A 19,276-nucleotide genomic window follows, 5' to 3' on the forward strand; every position below is an offset into this window, starting at 1 on the left:
GGTCTACAATTTTATCCCTGATGTCCTTACACAGCTCTCTGATCTTGGCCATTGTGGAGAGGTTGGAGTCTGTTTGATTTGAGTGTGTGGACAGGTGTCTTTTATACAGGTTATGAGTTCAAACAGGTGCAGTTAATACAGGTAATGAGTGGAGAACAGTAGGGCTTCTTAAAGAAAAACTAACAGGTCTGTGAGAGACGGAATTCTTACTGGTAGGTGGTGATCAAATACTTATGTCATGCAATAAAATGCAAATTATTACTTAAAAATCATACAATGTGATTTTCGGGATTTTTGTTTTAGATTCCGTCTCTCACAGTTGAAGTGTACCTATGATAAAAATTACAGACCTCTACATGCTTTGTAAGTAGGAAAACCTGCAAAATCAGCAGTGTATCAAATACTTGTTCTCCCCACTGTAAGTGAATATAGATCCTGTATTTCCATATTCATAGTTAAGTATCACACATAGTCAGCAGTTCAGTAGTATACAGTACCATTCAAAAGTTTTGGGTCACTTAGAAATGTCCTTGTTTTTTAAAATAAAAGCACATTTTTTGTCCATTAAAATAACATCAAATTGATCAGAAATACAGTGTAGACATTGTTAATGCTGTAAATGACTATTGTAGCTGGAAACAGCTGACTTTTTATGCAATATCTACATAGGTGTTGTCGTGTCTTTGGCTATGTCGCATTAAGTGATATGACATGCTATTCTATAAAATCCTTTCTCTGTGATTAATATTACCTGATTGGGCTAATCATGTAAATGTAATTAACTACAAAGTCGGGGCGCCACAAAATAATATTTATAGAGCTTTTATCTTCTGAATAAACTCTTAAAGACCTAGTAATATTTTACATCAATAGCAGTCAATATTAATCGTCACCTTATTTCAGTCTCATCTGAAAGTTGTAAATTATTGGTTATCTTCACGAACCCTGGCTAACAAGTTGAATCAGCAATACAAAATTGGGTTTAATTATTTATTTACTAAATACCTAACTAATCACACAGAATGACATATGCACAGAATGAATCATACCTTGATTACAAATTACGTCATAAAGGAAAATGTCCCTAGAGGGCGGAACAGATATGACAGCTGGTTACACAAAGAAAAGGGGCTGGGTTTGAGTGAAAGAGCGGGAAGCCTGAGTAACAAAGGAAGAACCTGTGCTATCGTAAATACAGTATCTTACAGTTCTGTGAAGGGAGTAGGACACAGCGTTGTATGAGATTTTCAGTTTCTTGGCAATTTCTCGCATGGAACAGCCTTAACTTCTCAACAAGAACAAGAATAGACTGACGAGTTTCAGAAGAAAGTTATTTGTTTCTGGACATTTTGAGCCTGTAATCGAACTCACAAATGCTGATGCTACAGATACTCAATTTGTCTAAAGAAGGCCAGTTTTATTGCTTCTTCAATAAGAACAATAGTTTTCAGCTGTGCTAACATAATTGCAAAAGGGTTTTCTAATGATCAATTAGCCTTTTAAAATTATAAACTTGGATTAGCTAACACAACGTGCCATTGGACCACAGGAGTGATGGTTGCTGATAATGGGCCTCTGTACGCCTATGTAGATATTCCATAAAATATTGTGCTGTTTCCAGCTACAATAGTCATTTACAACATTAACAATGTCTACACTGTATTTATGATCAATTTCATGTTATTTTAATGGACCAAAAAGGGCTTTTCTTTCAAAACCAAGGACATTTCTAAGTGACCCCAAACTTTTGAACGGTAGTGTATATTCCATACGGGGTGAGATCCTAATGTCAGCTTCCTCTTACTGTGTCAGAGGGGGCGTGTCCTGCTCGGTGTCTCCGTGGGGGCCTCGGCCTAACCCGCGTCACATGATGTAGAGGTGCACCCTGGGTAGGGAGTTCAGACAGCCCCTCACAGGATGCGGAGCGAGAGAGGGCTGAGAAAGAAGAGGACGTAGAGGGGGGCGGGGAGGAGCTGGAGTCATCACACAGGCCTGAAAGAGAGAGCGAAAAAAAGATGGAAAGATGACGAGATGAGAGCGAAACAGATGCATAAAAGGGAGAGAAATGGAGAAGGAAGCTGCGAGAGTGTAGAAGTTCCCTTAGCAGTCATGTGATGCTGTCATCTGTGCTTGAAATAAACACTGTTTAAAAACTACAACAATTGGCAACTGCACTCAAATATGTTGAGGCAGTAATTGGTTCAGGTTGGCATGCACACAAGCCATTAGTGGCTCACTCAGAGAGAGAGAAGGAAGGAGAATGAGGGAGAGGGAAAGAGGGAGAGAAAAACAGACACAGCAGGACACAGTCACTAATGGACCTATAAAAGAGAGAGCTGGGAGGAAGAGAGAGATAGAGGGATATAGAGAGATAGTGGGACGGAGACATACTCACTCAGTCTGGTTGAAACAGGTCGTATTCGCCTAGTTCTAGAGCTGTGCTTCTTAATGGCAATTGTGTCCTAGAGAGGGAAGAGAAAGATGTCAAAACACCAACACACATCCTAGACAGACAATGTCAACACACAATGCTTACTATGCTGGTGCCCAGCTCCTCGTCTGTGATGTCCAGAGAGTCTCTGTGTCTGTGTGACCTCCGACCTGTCCCTCCATCACATGTCCCCTCCCAACGCTTCACCTGGGACACCTGACGCGTCTGGGACAGGGAGCAGACGCTACACATGAATAAATGTATTATGAAGGTTGTTATACAGCAACGCTCATAAAGGTGTTATGACTGGTTTCATAAAGGTGCTATAAAGGTTGTTGTGAAGGATACTGCTAAAGTGTATACTGGTGTTATGAATGCCTTATTTGTGCCCCTTCAAGTAAAGTGTTACTGGTTATGGTAGGCAAAAGGTGACAGAATCGATATCCGGCCTATAGACAGACACACAGACAGACGGCAGCATGTCTATACCAGGGTCTTTTGAGTGGCGTAGAGCTCCTGCAAGATCTGATCCACAATGGAGTTGGTGAGATAGGAAACCACTGAGAGCTTCACCTCTCTGGGAGAGGGGGAGAGAGACAAAGAGAGGGAGAGGGAGCAGGAGAGGGAGGCAGGGCGGAGAGGAGGGGGAAGACAGTATGATGGAATTAGTTCACAGATACCCACACGGATTAAATTAAACAAATAAGACTGCATCGCTTATCTTCCTCCTTCAGCTCCCCCTCTTTTTCTTTCCTTCCATCCCTCCCTCCTTCGATCCCTTTCTTACTCCAGCGCGCGGTGGATGTCCTGAGCTGCTCGCTCCATCAGGGCCGTACGGATGGCTGAGCGAGGGATGGACACACGCTCAGAGACGGACGAGAGCGGAGGACTCAATCTCTCTGCTGCAGAGGAGGACAGCGGACACAGCTCACGACAGAGAGACACCATGGAGTCAACTATCACCTGTCAATCAACAAGCCAATTAAACAATCAATAAATCAATGAAATATTCAACCATTCCATAAAAATATGAAGAAGTAAATCAAAAGTTTATATAAATATGGGATGTATTGAGGATTGCACCTGTAGTTCCTTGTCAGCTGCCTTGGCCAGTTCTCCTGCCAGTGAGTCCAGTCTCTGTCTGACTGGCCCATCTACTGACAGCACATGAGCTAGCTCACAGAGGGAGGGGTACAGCTGAAACAGAGAGAGAGAGAAAAAAAGAGAGAAAGAGTGTGTGTGTGTGAGAGAGAGTCAAATTAATACACAAATAATGGGGTTGATGTGTGCCATTGGGATCAAAATGTCAAAATGATTTCAATGCGGTTCCACATGTATAAAAGTTAATATATGCAAATGTACCCATTAACTGCACCAATACAACAACATAGACAAAGGACTATACATATTTTAAGCAGGGTTCATACAGACATTGGCAAGTCAAATTCAATGTTATACAATTATATAATTTAAATAATTATACATATAAGGCCTAATATATATCCCCAACCCCTCCCCCTAAAAAGCATGCAAAAAGTGTCCAAAAGTAGGCCATTATTAACACTTTAAGAATAATGCATTTTTTTAGGCCTTGCCAATGCATTGATATTAAAATTATTATTATAGTACATTCTAAAATATGTGAGAATAATGTGGACATTGCCTGACTAAATCGATTATGGTGATTTTTCTGTAGCCGACGCGGGCACACATAATAAAGTTATGAATAGCGGTAGCATTAATCTCACCATTTGAATGGTGAGCATCGCTGTTTTTCTAATGCGAATTTGACCAAATACCAGGTTCCTTTTTTAATCGAAGGATTTGTATGGAAAGCCAAGTTGAAGGCAACATTAGATCTTGTCGTCCTCAAAATAACCGCACATAGTTTTACTCGACAGAGGAGCGCAACACCATTCAATTGAAGCAGCGGGAAACAAACGAAAGTGGTCACATCTCTCACAGAAATGTATTAAAAAAAATCACGGATAATTATAAAGGAGCAGGAGAACTTACAAAATTGGCTACAATAATTACAATGACTTTTCAAGCACCAAAATTTAGAAAATGTCTGATTTTCAAGGGATGGCCTATACCGGTACAACTTCAAGTAGGCTACTTCAAGCCACTTGTATTTTTTTTTAAATTGCAGGTGTAACAATGGAAACCAAAATGTATTTGTCATGTTATTACATTACCAGATCATATTGTGGATAAGCCCATTATGTTATGTAATTTGTTGTCATTATATCCAGAATAATTCATAGGAATAGCGTAGCGTTGGGTGTTGCGCAATAGTCCAATTGCGGACAGTAGACTCCGTGTCCAATCCGAGGCAGAAAAACATATGAAAACATGAACACATTAACTTGATGCTTTCTCTGTTAAATCTAAAAAAAGACACTACTGTAAATCAAGCAGACAACAACAGGTGATCAATTTGCTAGGGATATTAGATCCAATGTGGATCCAGGCACACCAGCGTAAGGAATGAGACACCAACATTTTCTGGACATTCCTCATGAACACCTTTTTTTCCCAGCACTTGGGCTGTTGTTGCATTGCATGTGCTATCACAACAGCTGTTTATCACTTGACTGTCATTCAGAAAAGTCCTTCCTGGATCAGATGATGATGTGTGAAAATACCAGGGCATATCTAATCAGCTGGACACCAAATGCACATCCAACAAGTATTATGCATAATTATTGAAGAACAATTTTAATGACAGTATCGATTTAGGTTTTAAGTATCAAGGTAAGGTGACTCTGTTGGTTACAAGCATTTGATTATGCAATCACGTTTATTATTTTAGATTTGTGTGCCCATGAAAACTGGTTTCACCCCGTAACATAAGAAGACGCGAAATGTTAGGTAGTTACAGTGCATTTCTGAGATCTCTATACAAGAAAAAGCCAGAGGCAGTATTCTTATAGTTAAATTTCTAATTGAACTGATTAATGCTTAATATATGACGACAACTTACACTGCCATAAATGCAAGGACAGAAAAGTCATGTTTCATGTCACACGATTGTGGGCAAATCCGTCAAGACACTAAACATGATTAAGGGATAAACAGGTTTTAAATCAACTCGTGAATTGTATTGAATATAGCTATGACCCCACCTTATATCGTAATGTAATGACATGGCAAAAGTTGCTAGATTATAATCAATGACGTATCAACAGCTGTAACAAGTTGTCCAGTGTGTGAAATCCTCACTGATACCCTAGTAGGAAGACCACATACACTTAAACACTCAACTACAATCGAGAGATTAGAGAAATGATTCACGTATGCACACACACTCACCGCGCGAGAGTTCCTGGCCTCCTTCAGCACTTGTTTAGCAGCTTGAATCTCCTCCATCTCCCCTACTCCACGCAGCACACACACCTGCTGTTGTACACGCACACACAGACGCTCCATCACCTGGGAAACAGAGAACAGAGAATGCATACATACTGTGTGTGATTGAGAGACAATGAGTTGAGCCATCATCAGAGCAATATTATTGAGAGACAATGAGTTGAGCCCTCATTAGAGCAATAAGCCATCATTAGAGCAATATTATTGAGAGACAATGAGTTGAGCCCTAGTTAGAGCAATAAGCCATCATTAGAGCAATATTATTGAGAGACAATGAGTTGAGCCCTCCTTAGAGCAATAAGCCATCATTAGAGCAATATTATTGAGAGACAATGAGTTGAGCCCTCCTTAGAGCAATAAGCCATCATTAGAGCAATATTATTGCTCTAACATGGCTTAACTCATTGTCTCTCAATTACACACATAAAACTAACACACATATACAGCGCATTCGGAAAGTATACAGACCCCTTGACTTTTTCCACATTTTGCAATGTTACAGCCTTACTCTAAAATGTATTAAATAGTTTTTCCCCCTCATCAATCTACACACAATATCCCATAATAACAAAGTAAAAACAGGTGTTTTAGAAATGTTTGCAAATGTATTAAAAAGAAAAAACTGAAATATCACATTTACATAAGATTTCAGACCCTCAGTACTTTGTTGAAGCACCTTTGGTAGCGATTACAACCTCAAGTCTTCTTGGGTATGACACTACAAGCTTGGCACACCTGTTTTTGGGGAGTTTCTCCCACTCTTCTCTGCAGCAGCTTTTCTCAAGCTCTGTTAGGTTGGACGGGGAGCGTCGCTGCACAGCTATTTTCATGTCTCTCCAGAGATATTAGATCGGGTTCAAGTCCAGGCTCCGGCTGGGCCACTCAAGGACATTCTGAGACTTGTCCCGAAGCCACTCATGCGTTGTCTTGGCTGTGTGCTTAGGGTCGTTGTCCTGTTGGAAGGTGAACCTTCGCCCCAGTCTGAGGTCCTGAGCACTCTGGAGCAGGTTTTTATCAAGGATCTCTCTGTACTTTGCTCGGTTAATCTTTCCCTCGATCCTGACTAGTCTCCCAGTCCCTGCCGCTGAAAAACATCCCCACAGCATGATGCTGCCACCACCATGCTTCAAAGTACAGATGGTGCTAGGTTTCCTCCAAATGCTTGGCATTCAGGCCAAAGAGCTCAATATTGGTTTCATCAGACCGGAGAATCTTGTTTGTCATTTTCTGAATTCTTTAGGGGCCTTTTGGCAAACTCCAAGTGGGCTGTCATGTGCGTTGGGTGTTGCGCAATAGAGTCTTGCCTTTTAATCATTATATGTGTTATTGTTTTTACCATCGAGGACCACTTTGGAAACAAGCGTTTTAATTAATACTTTCAAGTGATATCCTCTGGATCCACATCGTACATTTTGTTGTATTTGTCTGTTACCCAAAATAAATTCAATTCAATGCTGCATAATTTTTTTGGTACCCTTCCCCAGATCTGTGCCTTGACACATTCCTGTCTCGGGGCTCTACGGACAATTCCTTCAACCTCATGGCTTGGTTTTTGCTCGGTTTTTGCCTTTCCAAATCATGTCCAATCAATTGAATTTACCACAGGTGGATTCCAATCACGTTATAGAAACACCTTAAGGATGATCAATGGAAACAGAATGGACCTGAGTTCAATTTCGAGTCTCATAGCAAAGGGTCTGAAAACTTAGGTAAATAAGGTATTTCTGTTTTTTAGAAATGTATAGGAACCTGTTTTTGCTTTGTCATTATGGAGTGTTTTGTGTAGATTGATTAGGACATTTTTTTTATTTGATCCATTTTAGAATAAGGCTGTAACGTAACAAAATGTTGAAAAAGTCAAGAGGTCTGAATACTTTCAGAATAGACTGTACATTAGCTACCTGTTCAGCAGTGCTGGTGACCAGGCCCTGGTGCAGCCGTAGAGCCTGTCTCTGAGAGAAGCGCTGAGTCTGGTTGTTCCTCAGCAGGGCACGCTGGATCTGATGGCCACAGATAAAAACCATTCACTCACACAGGCAATACTACTGTGTGAAAATGTCAATGAAGCAGAGTCAATTGAAATGGAAAGGGCAGGGAGAGAGAGAGAATGATGGTGCCAGTACAGAAAGGAAGCATTGGAGGAAAGGAGAGGAAATGGAGAGGCAGAAGAAAGGAGAGGATGGTTAACAGAGGGTTGGAGGGAGGATTTAGATGGGAGCATAAGGAGCCCACCTTGGTCAGTGCCTGCTCTGTCCTCTCGGGGGTGCTACGGTACGCCTGGCTGATGTCACTGAGGGGGAGGGGCATGTACTGCAAGGTGAAGTTACTGGGAGAGAACACATTGGAGGTGAGAGAAAGACAAGAGGTTTGAGTTAGGAAGGAGACAGAGAAAGGAAGGAGATGGAGTGGAAGGAGACAGTGAAATAAAGTAGATAGAGAAAGATAGCTATAGAAAATTGCATTACAGAACCAAGGGTAAGGGTTAATAATCCCTGTGAATGGAATCCCTTCCAAAATACCCCCTTAATACCCCCAATGTGATCTATAGCCTAAACACATCCCTAGGCCATTTGAGATCGCACGTTTCAATGTGTACAGTAAGCTAGGTCTGGTTCACATGTATCTGAGTTGATATATTAGCCAGATAATTCTGAAAATTCTTTCTGAACAACAGGACATCAAAATTAGACATAGCTTCAGGCATCCCCATGTCTCTTGGAAGCTATTTATATCAACTCTCTCGCTTCCTGTATTTTGAGCGTACAAATTCATCAAAGGGGTCTGTAAAATAAGCTATAGCGAGCAATAACGGATTTAGAAGACTGAGTGTGTGTATGTGTGCGAGCATGCATGTGTGTGTTTGACGAACAAATCGTCTCACTGTTCAAGGGCTCGAGCCACATCCAGGAATCCTGTAGCTGAGGTGTTGTTACGATCCCACGTCACACTCCTTTCAGGACAGGGGAGAGGAAGTGTTAAAAACAACCATCACCATACCTGACAATACCCTCTATCTCTCTCCTTCCCGCTCTCTGTCTCTTGCCTGAGTGTGGTGTTGATCTGTAGGGCTTTGCTCAGCATCTTGGCTCCAATGTCCTCCAGGCTGTTCCCACTCAGGTCGACTTTACGTAGGCAGGTGTTACTACCCAGGGCATTTACTAGCACTGTACCGCGAGAACGCAGCCGCGAGTCAGCCAGGGAGAGGGACTGGAGGGCCTGAGGAGGGACAGGGAAGAGGGAGAGAGAAAGGGTGTGGCGTGAGGGAGACGGGAGACGGGAGAGGGCAAGGCAGTGGGGGTGAGATGGTTGGGTGAGAGGTAAGGGTGGAGACCAGGTGAAAGGTAAGGCAGAAGAAGAGGGTCGGACAGGACAGAGGACAGAGAAGGAGATGACAGCGGAGAGAGATGGTAAAACGCTGCTGTGAACAGTTGGGAGCAGTGCTGAGGAGAAATGTAGGAACTCAGCATTTGTAATAAACATAGCGATGTGTCATAGCTTTGTACACAAAGTGAATCATTCAGAAGGCACAATATGTTACATTCCACAATAACAGAGCCATAAAGTGATATACATTAAGGAAAACACCATTTTGTAGAAGATAAAGAGTTTGAGAGAGTACCATGTAAAATACAGTATGTGTGTGTGGTGAATGTCAGTATTTGACCATGAGTTTTCACTGAGTAAATGAATGTCTATAGTGTTTGTGCGTTTGTGTAAAAACTCTGCAGTACAATCAGTGAATATAAAATGGAATATTATATTGTGTAATGTGTGAATGTTGACGCATTCTCACTCACACATTCCTCCTCCTGTATGAGTTGGACCAGCTTCTGTAGGATTTCCTCCAGCACCCTGTAGATAGAGCCATGGGGAGAGAGGCAGTTCAGGCTACACTCAGCAGGAGCTCTGGCACTAGTCATTTCCTGCCGCTATCGTAATCATCCCAGTCTGCCTGAGGAAAATCAAGCTGTGAAGCAAACTGACACACGCACACACATGCACAAGCATGCCCCCACAAACAGACACCCACACACACACACACACACACACGCACACACACACACACACGCACACGCACACGCACACACACACACACACACACACACACACACACACACACACACACACACACACACACACACACACTGCCTTTGTAGTGCTTTACCTGCTGCTCTTGATGTTGAAGTTCTTGCCCAGATACAGGTGCTTTAGGGAGGTGTGTCTGGAGAGAGCTGGTAGGACTGAGAGAAGGTCTGCATCCAGCCCTGTAAACACAAACCACAAACCCAACTACATCAAATAAACACTTTATCTTCGCAATTGGCTACCTGATTATTGCAGCTCAACGGGTATAACTTTTGTTGACAATCTCAATAGCTTTTGGAAACAAAACCAATTTTACAAGGAGGATGGGATCCACCCGAATAATTTGGGTTCCTGGATCCTTTCACAGCATTATAAGGCTGCGTTGAGACAAGGACGTAACAATGACCCAAGCCCAGCTCGGTTAATACCTACCATTGTGTCGCTAAGTTGTCACAATGCTTCAGCAAATGTACATTATCCCAGGGGAGTTGGTAGACAATGTAAGTAACCTAATGTATGTCCCTCTAACTGCCCTGCTGATCCTACAGCTATTGTATGCAGTAATCATGTGCCTATGAACCAGAGATATACTGTTAGCACTCGGGCGGTGTGCCCAAGTAGGAAATACACTGGGTGCAGCTCACCCTGCACTAACATACATAACATGCACATGAGAGGATCTGTGAGACGAATGGGAGAAACTCAACATATAAAGGTGTGACAAACTTGTAGTGTCACACCCAAGAAGACTCCAAAATGTCAACAAATTCAATGTTTGCTTTGTCATTATGGGTATTGTGTGTAGATTGATGAGGGAAAAAAAAGAATTTCATGAATTTTAGAATAAGGCTGTAAAGTCAAGGGTTCTGAATACTTTCCGACGGCTCTGTATGTAGCTTAAGAAACACGGTTCATGAAATCAATAACTTGCTAGTAACAGATGACATTCATATTTTGACTATCTCTAAAACTCACTCAGATAATACCTTTGATGATACAGTGGTGGCAATACATGGTTATAACATCTACAGAAAATACAGAAATGCCAATGGTGGAGGTGCTGCTGTATATATTCAGAACCACATTCATGTAAAGCTTTGAGAGGATTTCATGTTAAATACTGTTGAAGTAATATGGCTACAGCTTCATCTGCCTCATCTAAAGCCCATTCTGGTGGGAAGCTGCGATAGACCACCAAGTGCTAAAAGTCAGTATCTGGATAACATGAGTGACAATGATAATGTATGTGATATCAACAGAGAGGTATATTTTCTCAGTGATTTAAATATTGACTGGCTTTCATCAAGCTGCGCACTTAAGAAAAAGCTTCAGACTGTAACCAGTGCCTGCAACCTGGTTCAGGTTATCAGTCAACCTACCAGGATAGTTACAAACAGCACAGGAATTAAATCATCGACCTGTATTGATCACATCTTTACTAATGCTGCAGAAATTTGCTTTAAAGCAGTATCCAAATCCATTGGATGTAGTGATCACAATATAGTAGCCATATCTAGGAAAACCTAAGATCCAAAGGCTGGGCCTAATATCGTGTATAAGCTAATAAGCATGCACCCATTTAGAAAATGACTGTAAAAACTGTTAAATCCCCATGGGTTGATGAGGAATTGAAAAATGGTATGGTTGAGAGGGACGAGGCAAAAGGAATGGCAAATAATTCTGGCTGCAAAATCTATTGAGAAATCATGTGACTAAACTAAATAAAAAGAATAAGAAACTATACAATGAAACAAAGATAAATTATAGAAAGAATGATGGAAACAAGCTTTGGAGAACCATAAATGAAATTAAGGGCAAAAAGGCAAACTCAGCTCCATCATTCATTGAATCAGATGGCTCATTCATCACAAAACCCACTGATATTGCCAATTACTTTAATGATTTTTTCAGTTGCAAGATTAGCAAACTTAGGCATGACATGCCAGCAACAAACACTGACACTGCACATGTATAACTGATCATATTAGGAAAGACAAGCGTTGTAATTTTGAATTCTGTAAAGTCAGTATGGAATAGGTGAAAAAATATTGTTGTCTATCAACAATGACAAGCCACGATATTGCGGACGATATTTCCACTCCTACTTGCCGTATCTTCAATCTAAGCTAACTAGAAAGTGTGTGCCCTCAGGCCTGGAGGGAAGCAAAAGTACTTCTGTGTCACGTTTGTCAGAATAAGTGCACCAAAGCGCAGCGTGATCTGGGTTCCACATCTTTTTATTACTAAGTGAAACTCACAGCAAAACAAAACAATAATCTCAAACAAAACATGACGCTAACAGTAGTGCTAACAGGCAACTATCCATATTCAAGATCCCACAAAACTCAAAGGGGAAATGAATGCCTAAATATGATCCCCAATCAGAGACAACAATAAACAGCTGCCTCTGATTGGGAACCATGCCAGGCCAACATAGAAATATAAATCACCTAGATGACCCACCCTAGTCACACCCCGACCAAACCAACATAGAGAATAAAAAGCTCTCTGTGGTCAGGGCGTGACATTCCGCTACCCATGAATAGTAAAGCCCCCTTTACTGGCTGAAATAGCCAACCAATCAGCCTGTTACCAACCCTTAGTAAACTTTGGGAAAAAATGGTGTTTGACCAGATACAATGCTATTTTACTCTAAACAAATTGACAACAGACTTTCAGCATGCTTATAGGAAGGACATTCAACAAGCACAGCACTTACACAAATGACTGAGGATTGGCTGCGAGAAATTGATGATAAAAAGCTGTTTTGTTAGATTTCAGTGTGGATTTTGACATTATCGATCATAGTCTGCTACTGGAAAAACATATGTACGTATATTGTGGCTTTACACCCCCTGCTATATTGTGTATAAAGAGTTACCTGTCTAACAGAATACAGAGGGTGTTCTTTAGTGGAAGCCTCTCCAACATAATCTAGGTGTGCCAGTGTGTCTATGTACACTACCGGTCAAAAGTTTCAGAACACCTACTCATCCAAGGGTTTTACTTAATTTTTTACTATTTTCTACATTCCAGTATGTAGAATAATAGTGAAGACATCACAATTATGAAATAACACATATGGAATCATGTAGTAACCAAAAAAGTGTTAAACAAATAGCAACCCTTTGCAGTGATGACAGCTTTGCACACTTTTGGCATTCTCTCAACCAGCTTCACCTGGAATGCTTTTCCAACAGTCTTGAAGGAGTTCCCACATATGCTGAGCAGTTTTTGGCTGCTTTTCCTTCACTATGCGGTCCGACTCATCCCAAACCATCTCAATGTTGTTGAGGTCAGGGGAGTGTGGAGGCCAGGTCATCTGATGCAGCACTCTCCATCTTGGTCAAATAGCCCTTACACAGCTTGGAGGTGTTGTCCTGTTGAAAAACAAATGATAGTCCCACTAAGGCCAAACCAGATGGGATGGCGTATCACTGCAGAATGCTGTGGTAGCCATGCTGGTTAAGTGTGCCTTGAATTCTAAATAAATCACAGACAGTGTCACCAGCAAAGCACCATCACATCATAACACCTCCTCCTCCATGCTTTACGGTGGGAAATACACATGCGGAGATCATCCGTTCACCCAATCCGCATCTCACAAAGACGCAGCAGTGGGAACCAAACATCTCAAATTTGGACTCCAAACCAAAGGACAAATTTCCACCGGTCTAATGTCCATTGCTCGTGTTTCTTGGCCCAAGCAAGTGTCTTCTTATTATTGGTGTCCTAGTAGTGGTTTCTTTGCAGCAATTTGATCATGAAGTCCTGATTCACGCACTCTCCTCTGAACAGATATGTTTGTTGCTTGAACTCTGTAAAGCCTTTATTTGGACTGCAATTTCTGAGGCTGGTAACTCTAAAGAACTTATTCTCTGCAGCAGAGTTAACTCTGGGTCTTCCATTCCTTTGGTGGTCCTCATGAGAGCCAGTTTCATTTTAGTGCTTGATGGTTTTTGCGACTGCACTTGAAGAAACTTTCAAAGTTCTTGAAATGTTCCGTATTGACTGACCTTCATGTCTTAAAGTAATGATGGACTGTCATTTTCCTTTGCTTATTTGAGCTGTTCTTGCCATTATATGGACTTTGTCTTTTTTTATTTATTTGAAGAATCTCAAATCTCAAATATATTTTGATTTGTTTAACACTTTTTTGGTTACTACATGGTTCCATATGTGTTATTTCGTAGTTTGATGTCTTCACTATTATTCTACAATGTAGAAAATAGTACAAATAAAGCAAAACCTTTGAATGAGTAGGTGTTCTAAAACTTTTGACCGGTAGTGTATGCGGATAACTCAACACTATACACGTCAGCTACTACAGCGAGTGAAATCACTGCAACACTTAACAACGAGCTGCAGTTAGTTTCAGAATGGGTGGCAAGGAATAAGTTAGTCCTAAATATTTAAAAAAACTAAAAGCATTGTATTTGGCAAAGATCATTCACTAAACCCTAAAACTCAACTAAATCTTGAAATAAATTATGTGAAAATGTAGCAAGTTTAGGTGTCTAAACTGCTTGGAGTAACTCTGATTCTAAACTGTCATGATCAAAACATGTTGTTACAACAGTAGCTAAGATGGGGAGAAGTCTGTCCATAATAAAGTGTTACTCTGCCACTATCAACAGGGCAGGTCATTCAGGCTCTAGTTTTGTCGCACCTGGACTACTGTTCAGTCATTTGGTCAGGTGCCACAAAGAGAGATGTCGGAAAATTATAATTGGCTCAGAACAGGCCAGCACGGCTGGCTCATAAATGTACACAGAGAGCTAACATCAATAATATGCATGCAAATCTCTCATGGCTCAAAGTGGAGGAGATATTGATTTCATCACTACTTGTTTTTTGTAAGAAGTATTGTCATGCTGAATGCACTGAGCTGTCTGTTTAAACTACTAGCACACAGTTCAGACACTCATACATGCCCCACAGGACATGACACCAGAGGTCTCTTCACAGTTCCAAAGTCCAGAACAGACTAAGGGAGGCGCACAGTACAATGTAGAGCCATGGCTAAATGGAACTCTATTCTACATCATGTAACTAATACAAGCAGTAGTGTCAGATTTTTAAAAAAAACAGATAAAAATACACCTTATGGAACAGCGGGGACTGTGAAGAGACACACACACAGACATAGATAGACGCTTACACATACACATGATAAGACACGCACTCTACCCACACGTACATATTGATTTAGTATTGTAGATATGTGGTAGTGGAGTAGTGGCCTGAGGGATCACAGTTAATGTGCTGTGAAAAGTGTTATGACATTTAATGTCATGTCATATTTAAACTGTATATAACTGCCTTAATGGACCCCAGTAAGAGTAGTTGCTGCCTTGGAAGCAGCTAATGAGGATCCTTAATAAATACAAATACACAGCCCCCACAAATACAAAACTATCTCAAAAGTGGCAAGCACACAGCCCACTCATACAAAACGTGCTAAAACACAAACAAAAACCTCACACAAAATAAGCTGACTGAGTGGTGCAGATTGCTAGTGTGTGCCACAGTGGTGTAGAGCTGTGGTTCTCAACTGGTTTTACCTTGGGACCCAGATTGAACCAGGATGTCTCAGTCGCGACCCAATATTCGCATCGCGAAAACTAATGGCCAAGATTCAATCAGGAAAACTATTTTTAATGCTATATTAATAGTAAATGTAGCAATTATATGACAAGGTAATAACATTCCCATTCTCTATTTCATTGTAAATAATTACATTTTGCCCATATTCTTGATGAAAAATGTTAATAAACTAACTGGCTTGAGGCCACAAAATCAACCAAAATAGTGCTGCTAATAGCTCCATATTGAAAATACTGTGACTGAAGAAAAATTGTTCAGAGATTACATTATTTAATTATGTCAACATTTCTACACACTTTCTACCTGGTTTAAGTTGTTTAAGTTCAGAAAGGAGTATTTCTGTACTCAGACCTCTTTGGGTCAAGACTTGTGTAGAGTGGAGTGTACCATATAGGGCCATAGTGGTGCAGTCTGTCATTGTGCTCACCGTTGTCAGAGATGTCCAGAGTGGCGATGGAGGAGACCCTGGGGAACAGCTCCTGGATCACAGAAGCTCCTGCAGATTTCAGCTGGGAGAGAGAGAGAGAGAGAGAGAGAGAGAGAGAGAGAGAGAGAGAGAGAGAGAGAGAGAGAGGAGAGAGGAGGGAGGGAGAGAGAGAGAGAGAGAGAGAGAGAGAGAGAGAGAGAGACAGACAGACAGACAGACAGACAGACAGACAGACAGACAGACAGACAGACAGACAGACAGACAGGCAGGCAGGCAGGCAGACAGACAGACAGACAGACAGACAGACAGACAGACAGACAGACAGACAGACAGACAGACAGACAGACAGACAGACAGACAGACAGACAGACAGACAGACAGACAGACAGACAGACAGAGCGTGCAAGAGAGAGAGAGACAGAGCGTGCAAGAGAGAGAGAGACAACATTTGTGGAAGGAGGACTTTCAAAGCACAATAAGACGAGACCTTGACAAAAGATAGTTTCTATGTACAGTGCCTTCGGAAAAGTATTCAGACCCCTCAACTTGTTCCACATTTTGTTATGTTACATCCTTATTCTAAAAATGTGTAAATCGTCTTTTCCCCTCATCAATCTACAAATACCCCATAATGAAAAAGCAAAAACAGGTTTTGAGAAACTGAAATTGTCACGCCCTGACCTTAGAGAGCCTTTTTATGTCTCTATTTTGGTTTGGTCAGGGTGTGATTTGGGTTGGCATTTTATGTTCTTTATTTCTAGGTTTTGTGTTTCTATGTCTTGGCCGGGTATGGTTCTCAATCAGGGACAGCTGTCTATCGTTGTCTCTGATTGGGAATCATACTTAGGCAGCCTGTTTGGCCACCTTAGGTTGTGGGATGTTGTTTTTTGTTAGCTCTGTGTAGCCTTCAGAACGTGACGTTCGTTGTTCTTTTGTTGTTTTGTTTGGTGTTGGAATTAAATAAAGAATCATGAACACGTACCACGTTGCACCTTGGTCCACTTCTTCCGACGGCGCTACAGAAATATCACATTTACATAAGAATTCAGACCCTTTACTCAGTACTTTGTTGAAGCAACTTTGGCTGCGATTATAGCATCAAGTCTTCTTGAGTATGACGCTACAAGCTTGACACACCTGTATATGGGGAGTTTTTCACATTCTTATCTGCAGATCCTCTAAAGCTCTTTCAGGTTGAATGGGGAGAGTTGCTGCACAGCTATTTTCAGGTCTCTCCAGAGATGTTCAATCAGGTTCAAGTCCGGGCTCTGGCTGGGCCACTCAAGGACATTCAGAGACTTGACCTGAAGCCACTCCTGCGTTGTCTTGGCTGTGTGCTTAGGGTCGTTGTCCTGTTGGAAGGTGAACCTTCGTCCCAGTCTGAGGTCCTGAGCGCTCTGGAGCTGGTTTTCATTAAGGATCTCTCTGTACTTTGCTCCATTCATCTTTGCCTCCATCCTGACTAGTCTCCCAGTCCCTGCCACTGACTTCGCCACAGCATGACACTGCCACCACCATACTTCACTCTAGGGATGGTGCCAGGTTTCCTCCAGATGTGATGCTTGGTATTCAGGCCAAAAAGTTCAATCTTGGTTTCATCAGACCGGAGAATTTTGTTTCTCATGGTCTGAGAGTCCTTTAGGTGTCTTTTGACAAACTCGAAGCGGACAGTCATGTGCCTTTTACTAAGGAGCGGCTTCACTCTGGCCACTCTACCATAAAGGCCTGATTGGTGGAGTGCTGCAGAGATGGTTGTCCTTCTGGAAGGTTCTCCCATCTTCCCAGAGGATCTCTGGAGCTCTGTCAGAGTGATCATCGTGTTCTTGGCCACCTCCATGACCAAGGCCCTTCTCCCCCGATTGCTCAGTTTGGCCGGGCGGCAAGCTCTAGGAAGAGTCTTGGTGGTTCCAAACTTTTCCATTTAAGAATGATGGAGGCCACTGTGTTCTTGGGGACTTTCAATGCTGCAGAATTTTTGTTGGTATCCTTCCTCAGATCTGTGCCTCAACACAATCCTGTCTCGGAGCTCTAGGTACAAGTCCTTCGACCTCATGACTTGGTTTTTGCTCTGACATGCACTGTCAACTGTGGGACCTTAAAGTGCATTCGGAAAGTATTCAGACCCCTTGACTTTTTCCACATTTTGTTACATTACAGCCTTATTCTAAAATGGATTAAATAGTATTTGGAAGTTTATTACAAATTAAAAGTGAAATATTACATTTACCACAGGTGGACTCCAATCAAGTTGTAGAAACATCTCAAATATGATCAATGGAAATAAGACGCACCTGAGGTCAATTTCGAGTCTCATAGCAAATGGTCTGAATACTGAAAATATGGTATTTCTGTTTTTTCTAAATTTCTAGAAACCTGTTCTTGCTTTGCCATTATGGGGTATTGTGTGTAGATAAATAGCTGCGCAGCAACACTCCTCATCCAACCTGACAAAGCTTGAGAGGATCTGCTAAGAAGCATCGAAGACACTCCCCAAATACAGGTGTGCCAAGCTTGTTGCATCATACCCAAGACTCCATGCTGTAATAGCTGCCAAAAGTACTTCAACAAAGTACTGAGGAAAGGGTCTGAATACTTATGTAAATGTGATCTTTTATTTTTTATAAATGAGCAAATATGTATTATAACCTGTTTCTGCTTTGTCATTATGGGGAATTGTGTGTAGAAAAAAAAGGGAGGGGGTCTGAATACTTTCCGAATGCACTAAATATAGACAGGTGTGTGCCTTTCCAAATAATTTCCAATCAATTGAATTTAGCACAGGTGGACTCCAAACAAGTTGTAGAAACATCTCAAGGATGATCAATGGAAACAGGATGCACCTGGGCTCAATTTCAAGTCTCATAGCAAAGGGTCTGAATACTTATGTAAATAAGGTATTTCTGTTTTTTATTTTTTATAAATGTGCCCCAAAAAATGTAACCTGTCTGTCATTATGGGGTATTGTGTGCAGATTGCTGAGGAAAAAATGTTTACTTAATCAATTTCAGAATAAGGCTGTAACGTAACAAAATGGGGAAAAAGTCAAGGGGTCTGAATACTTTCCGCAGGCACTCTATATCTACTGTACACTAAGTCCTTACTTGAAACATAAGAAAATAATGCCAGAGAGACAGAGATGGGAAATTATAAAGGCCAGCAGGAATTGAATGTTCTGTGTGCAGTGACAGACAAACAGACAGAAAGACAGACTTGTACCTCACAGCCACTGATGTCCAGGTGAAGGTCATTAATGTGAGGGTTTGTGGTCAGACCTATGAAAAGAGACCTAAAGAAAGACAGAATGGGAAGAAAATACAAACAATATGTGATAGGTGGAAAGGGTATTGACTTGT

General features: G+C 41.5%; 1 protein-coding gene across 3 annotated transcripts in view; it reads right to left on the reverse strand.

Annotated features, from left to right (window-relative positions):
* LOC112249305 (capping protein, Arp2/3 and myosin-I linker protein 3) overlaps positions 1 to 19,276 on the reverse strand; it is a 46,223-nt gene that overhangs the window by 11,943 nt on the left and 15,004 nt on the right. For all 3 annotated transcript variants that reach the window (XM_024419129.2, XM_042320459.1, XM_042320464.1), the window contains exons 17-31: positions 19,140 to 19,209; positions 15,924 to 16,005; positions 9,969 to 10,068; positions 9,601 to 9,655; positions 8,847 to 9,019; positions 8,685 to 8,753; positions 8,036 to 8,129; positions 7,705 to 7,803; positions 5,747 to 5,866; positions 3,515 to 3,628; positions 3,219 to 3,394; positions 2,921 to 3,008; positions 2,537 to 2,656; positions 2,396 to 2,462; positions 1,805 to 1,992 (exon numbers count right to left, since the gene is read on the reverse strand). In XM_024419129.2, coding sequence (XP_024274897.1) covers positions 1,805 to 1,992; positions 2,396 to 2,462; positions 2,537 to 2,656; positions 2,921 to 3,008; positions 3,219 to 3,394; positions 3,515 to 3,628; positions 5,747 to 5,866; positions 7,705 to 7,803; positions 8,036 to 8,129; positions 8,685 to 8,753; positions 8,847 to 9,019; positions 9,601 to 9,655; positions 9,969 to 10,068; positions 15,924 to 16,005; positions 19,140 to 19,209 — 1,615 coding nt within the window. The remainder of the gene's footprint in view (positions 1 to 1,804; positions 1,993 to 2,395; positions 2,463 to 2,536; positions 2,657 to 2,920; positions 3,009 to 3,218; positions 3,395 to 3,514; positions 3,629 to 5,746; positions 5,867 to 7,704; positions 7,804 to 8,035; positions 8,130 to 8,684; positions 8,754 to 8,846; positions 9,020 to 9,600; positions 9,656 to 9,968; positions 10,069 to 15,923; positions 16,006 to 19,139; positions 19,210 to 19,276) is intronic.

This window comes from Oncorhynchus tshawytscha, linkage group LG01, assembly GCF_018296145.1.
Source record: "Oncorhynchus tshawytscha isolate Ot180627B linkage group LG01, Otsh_v2.0, whole genome shotgun sequence".
In the NCBI taxonomy this organism is placed as follows: domain Eukaryota; kingdom Metazoa; phylum Chordata; class Actinopteri; order Salmoniformes; family Salmonidae; genus Oncorhynchus; species Oncorhynchus tshawytscha.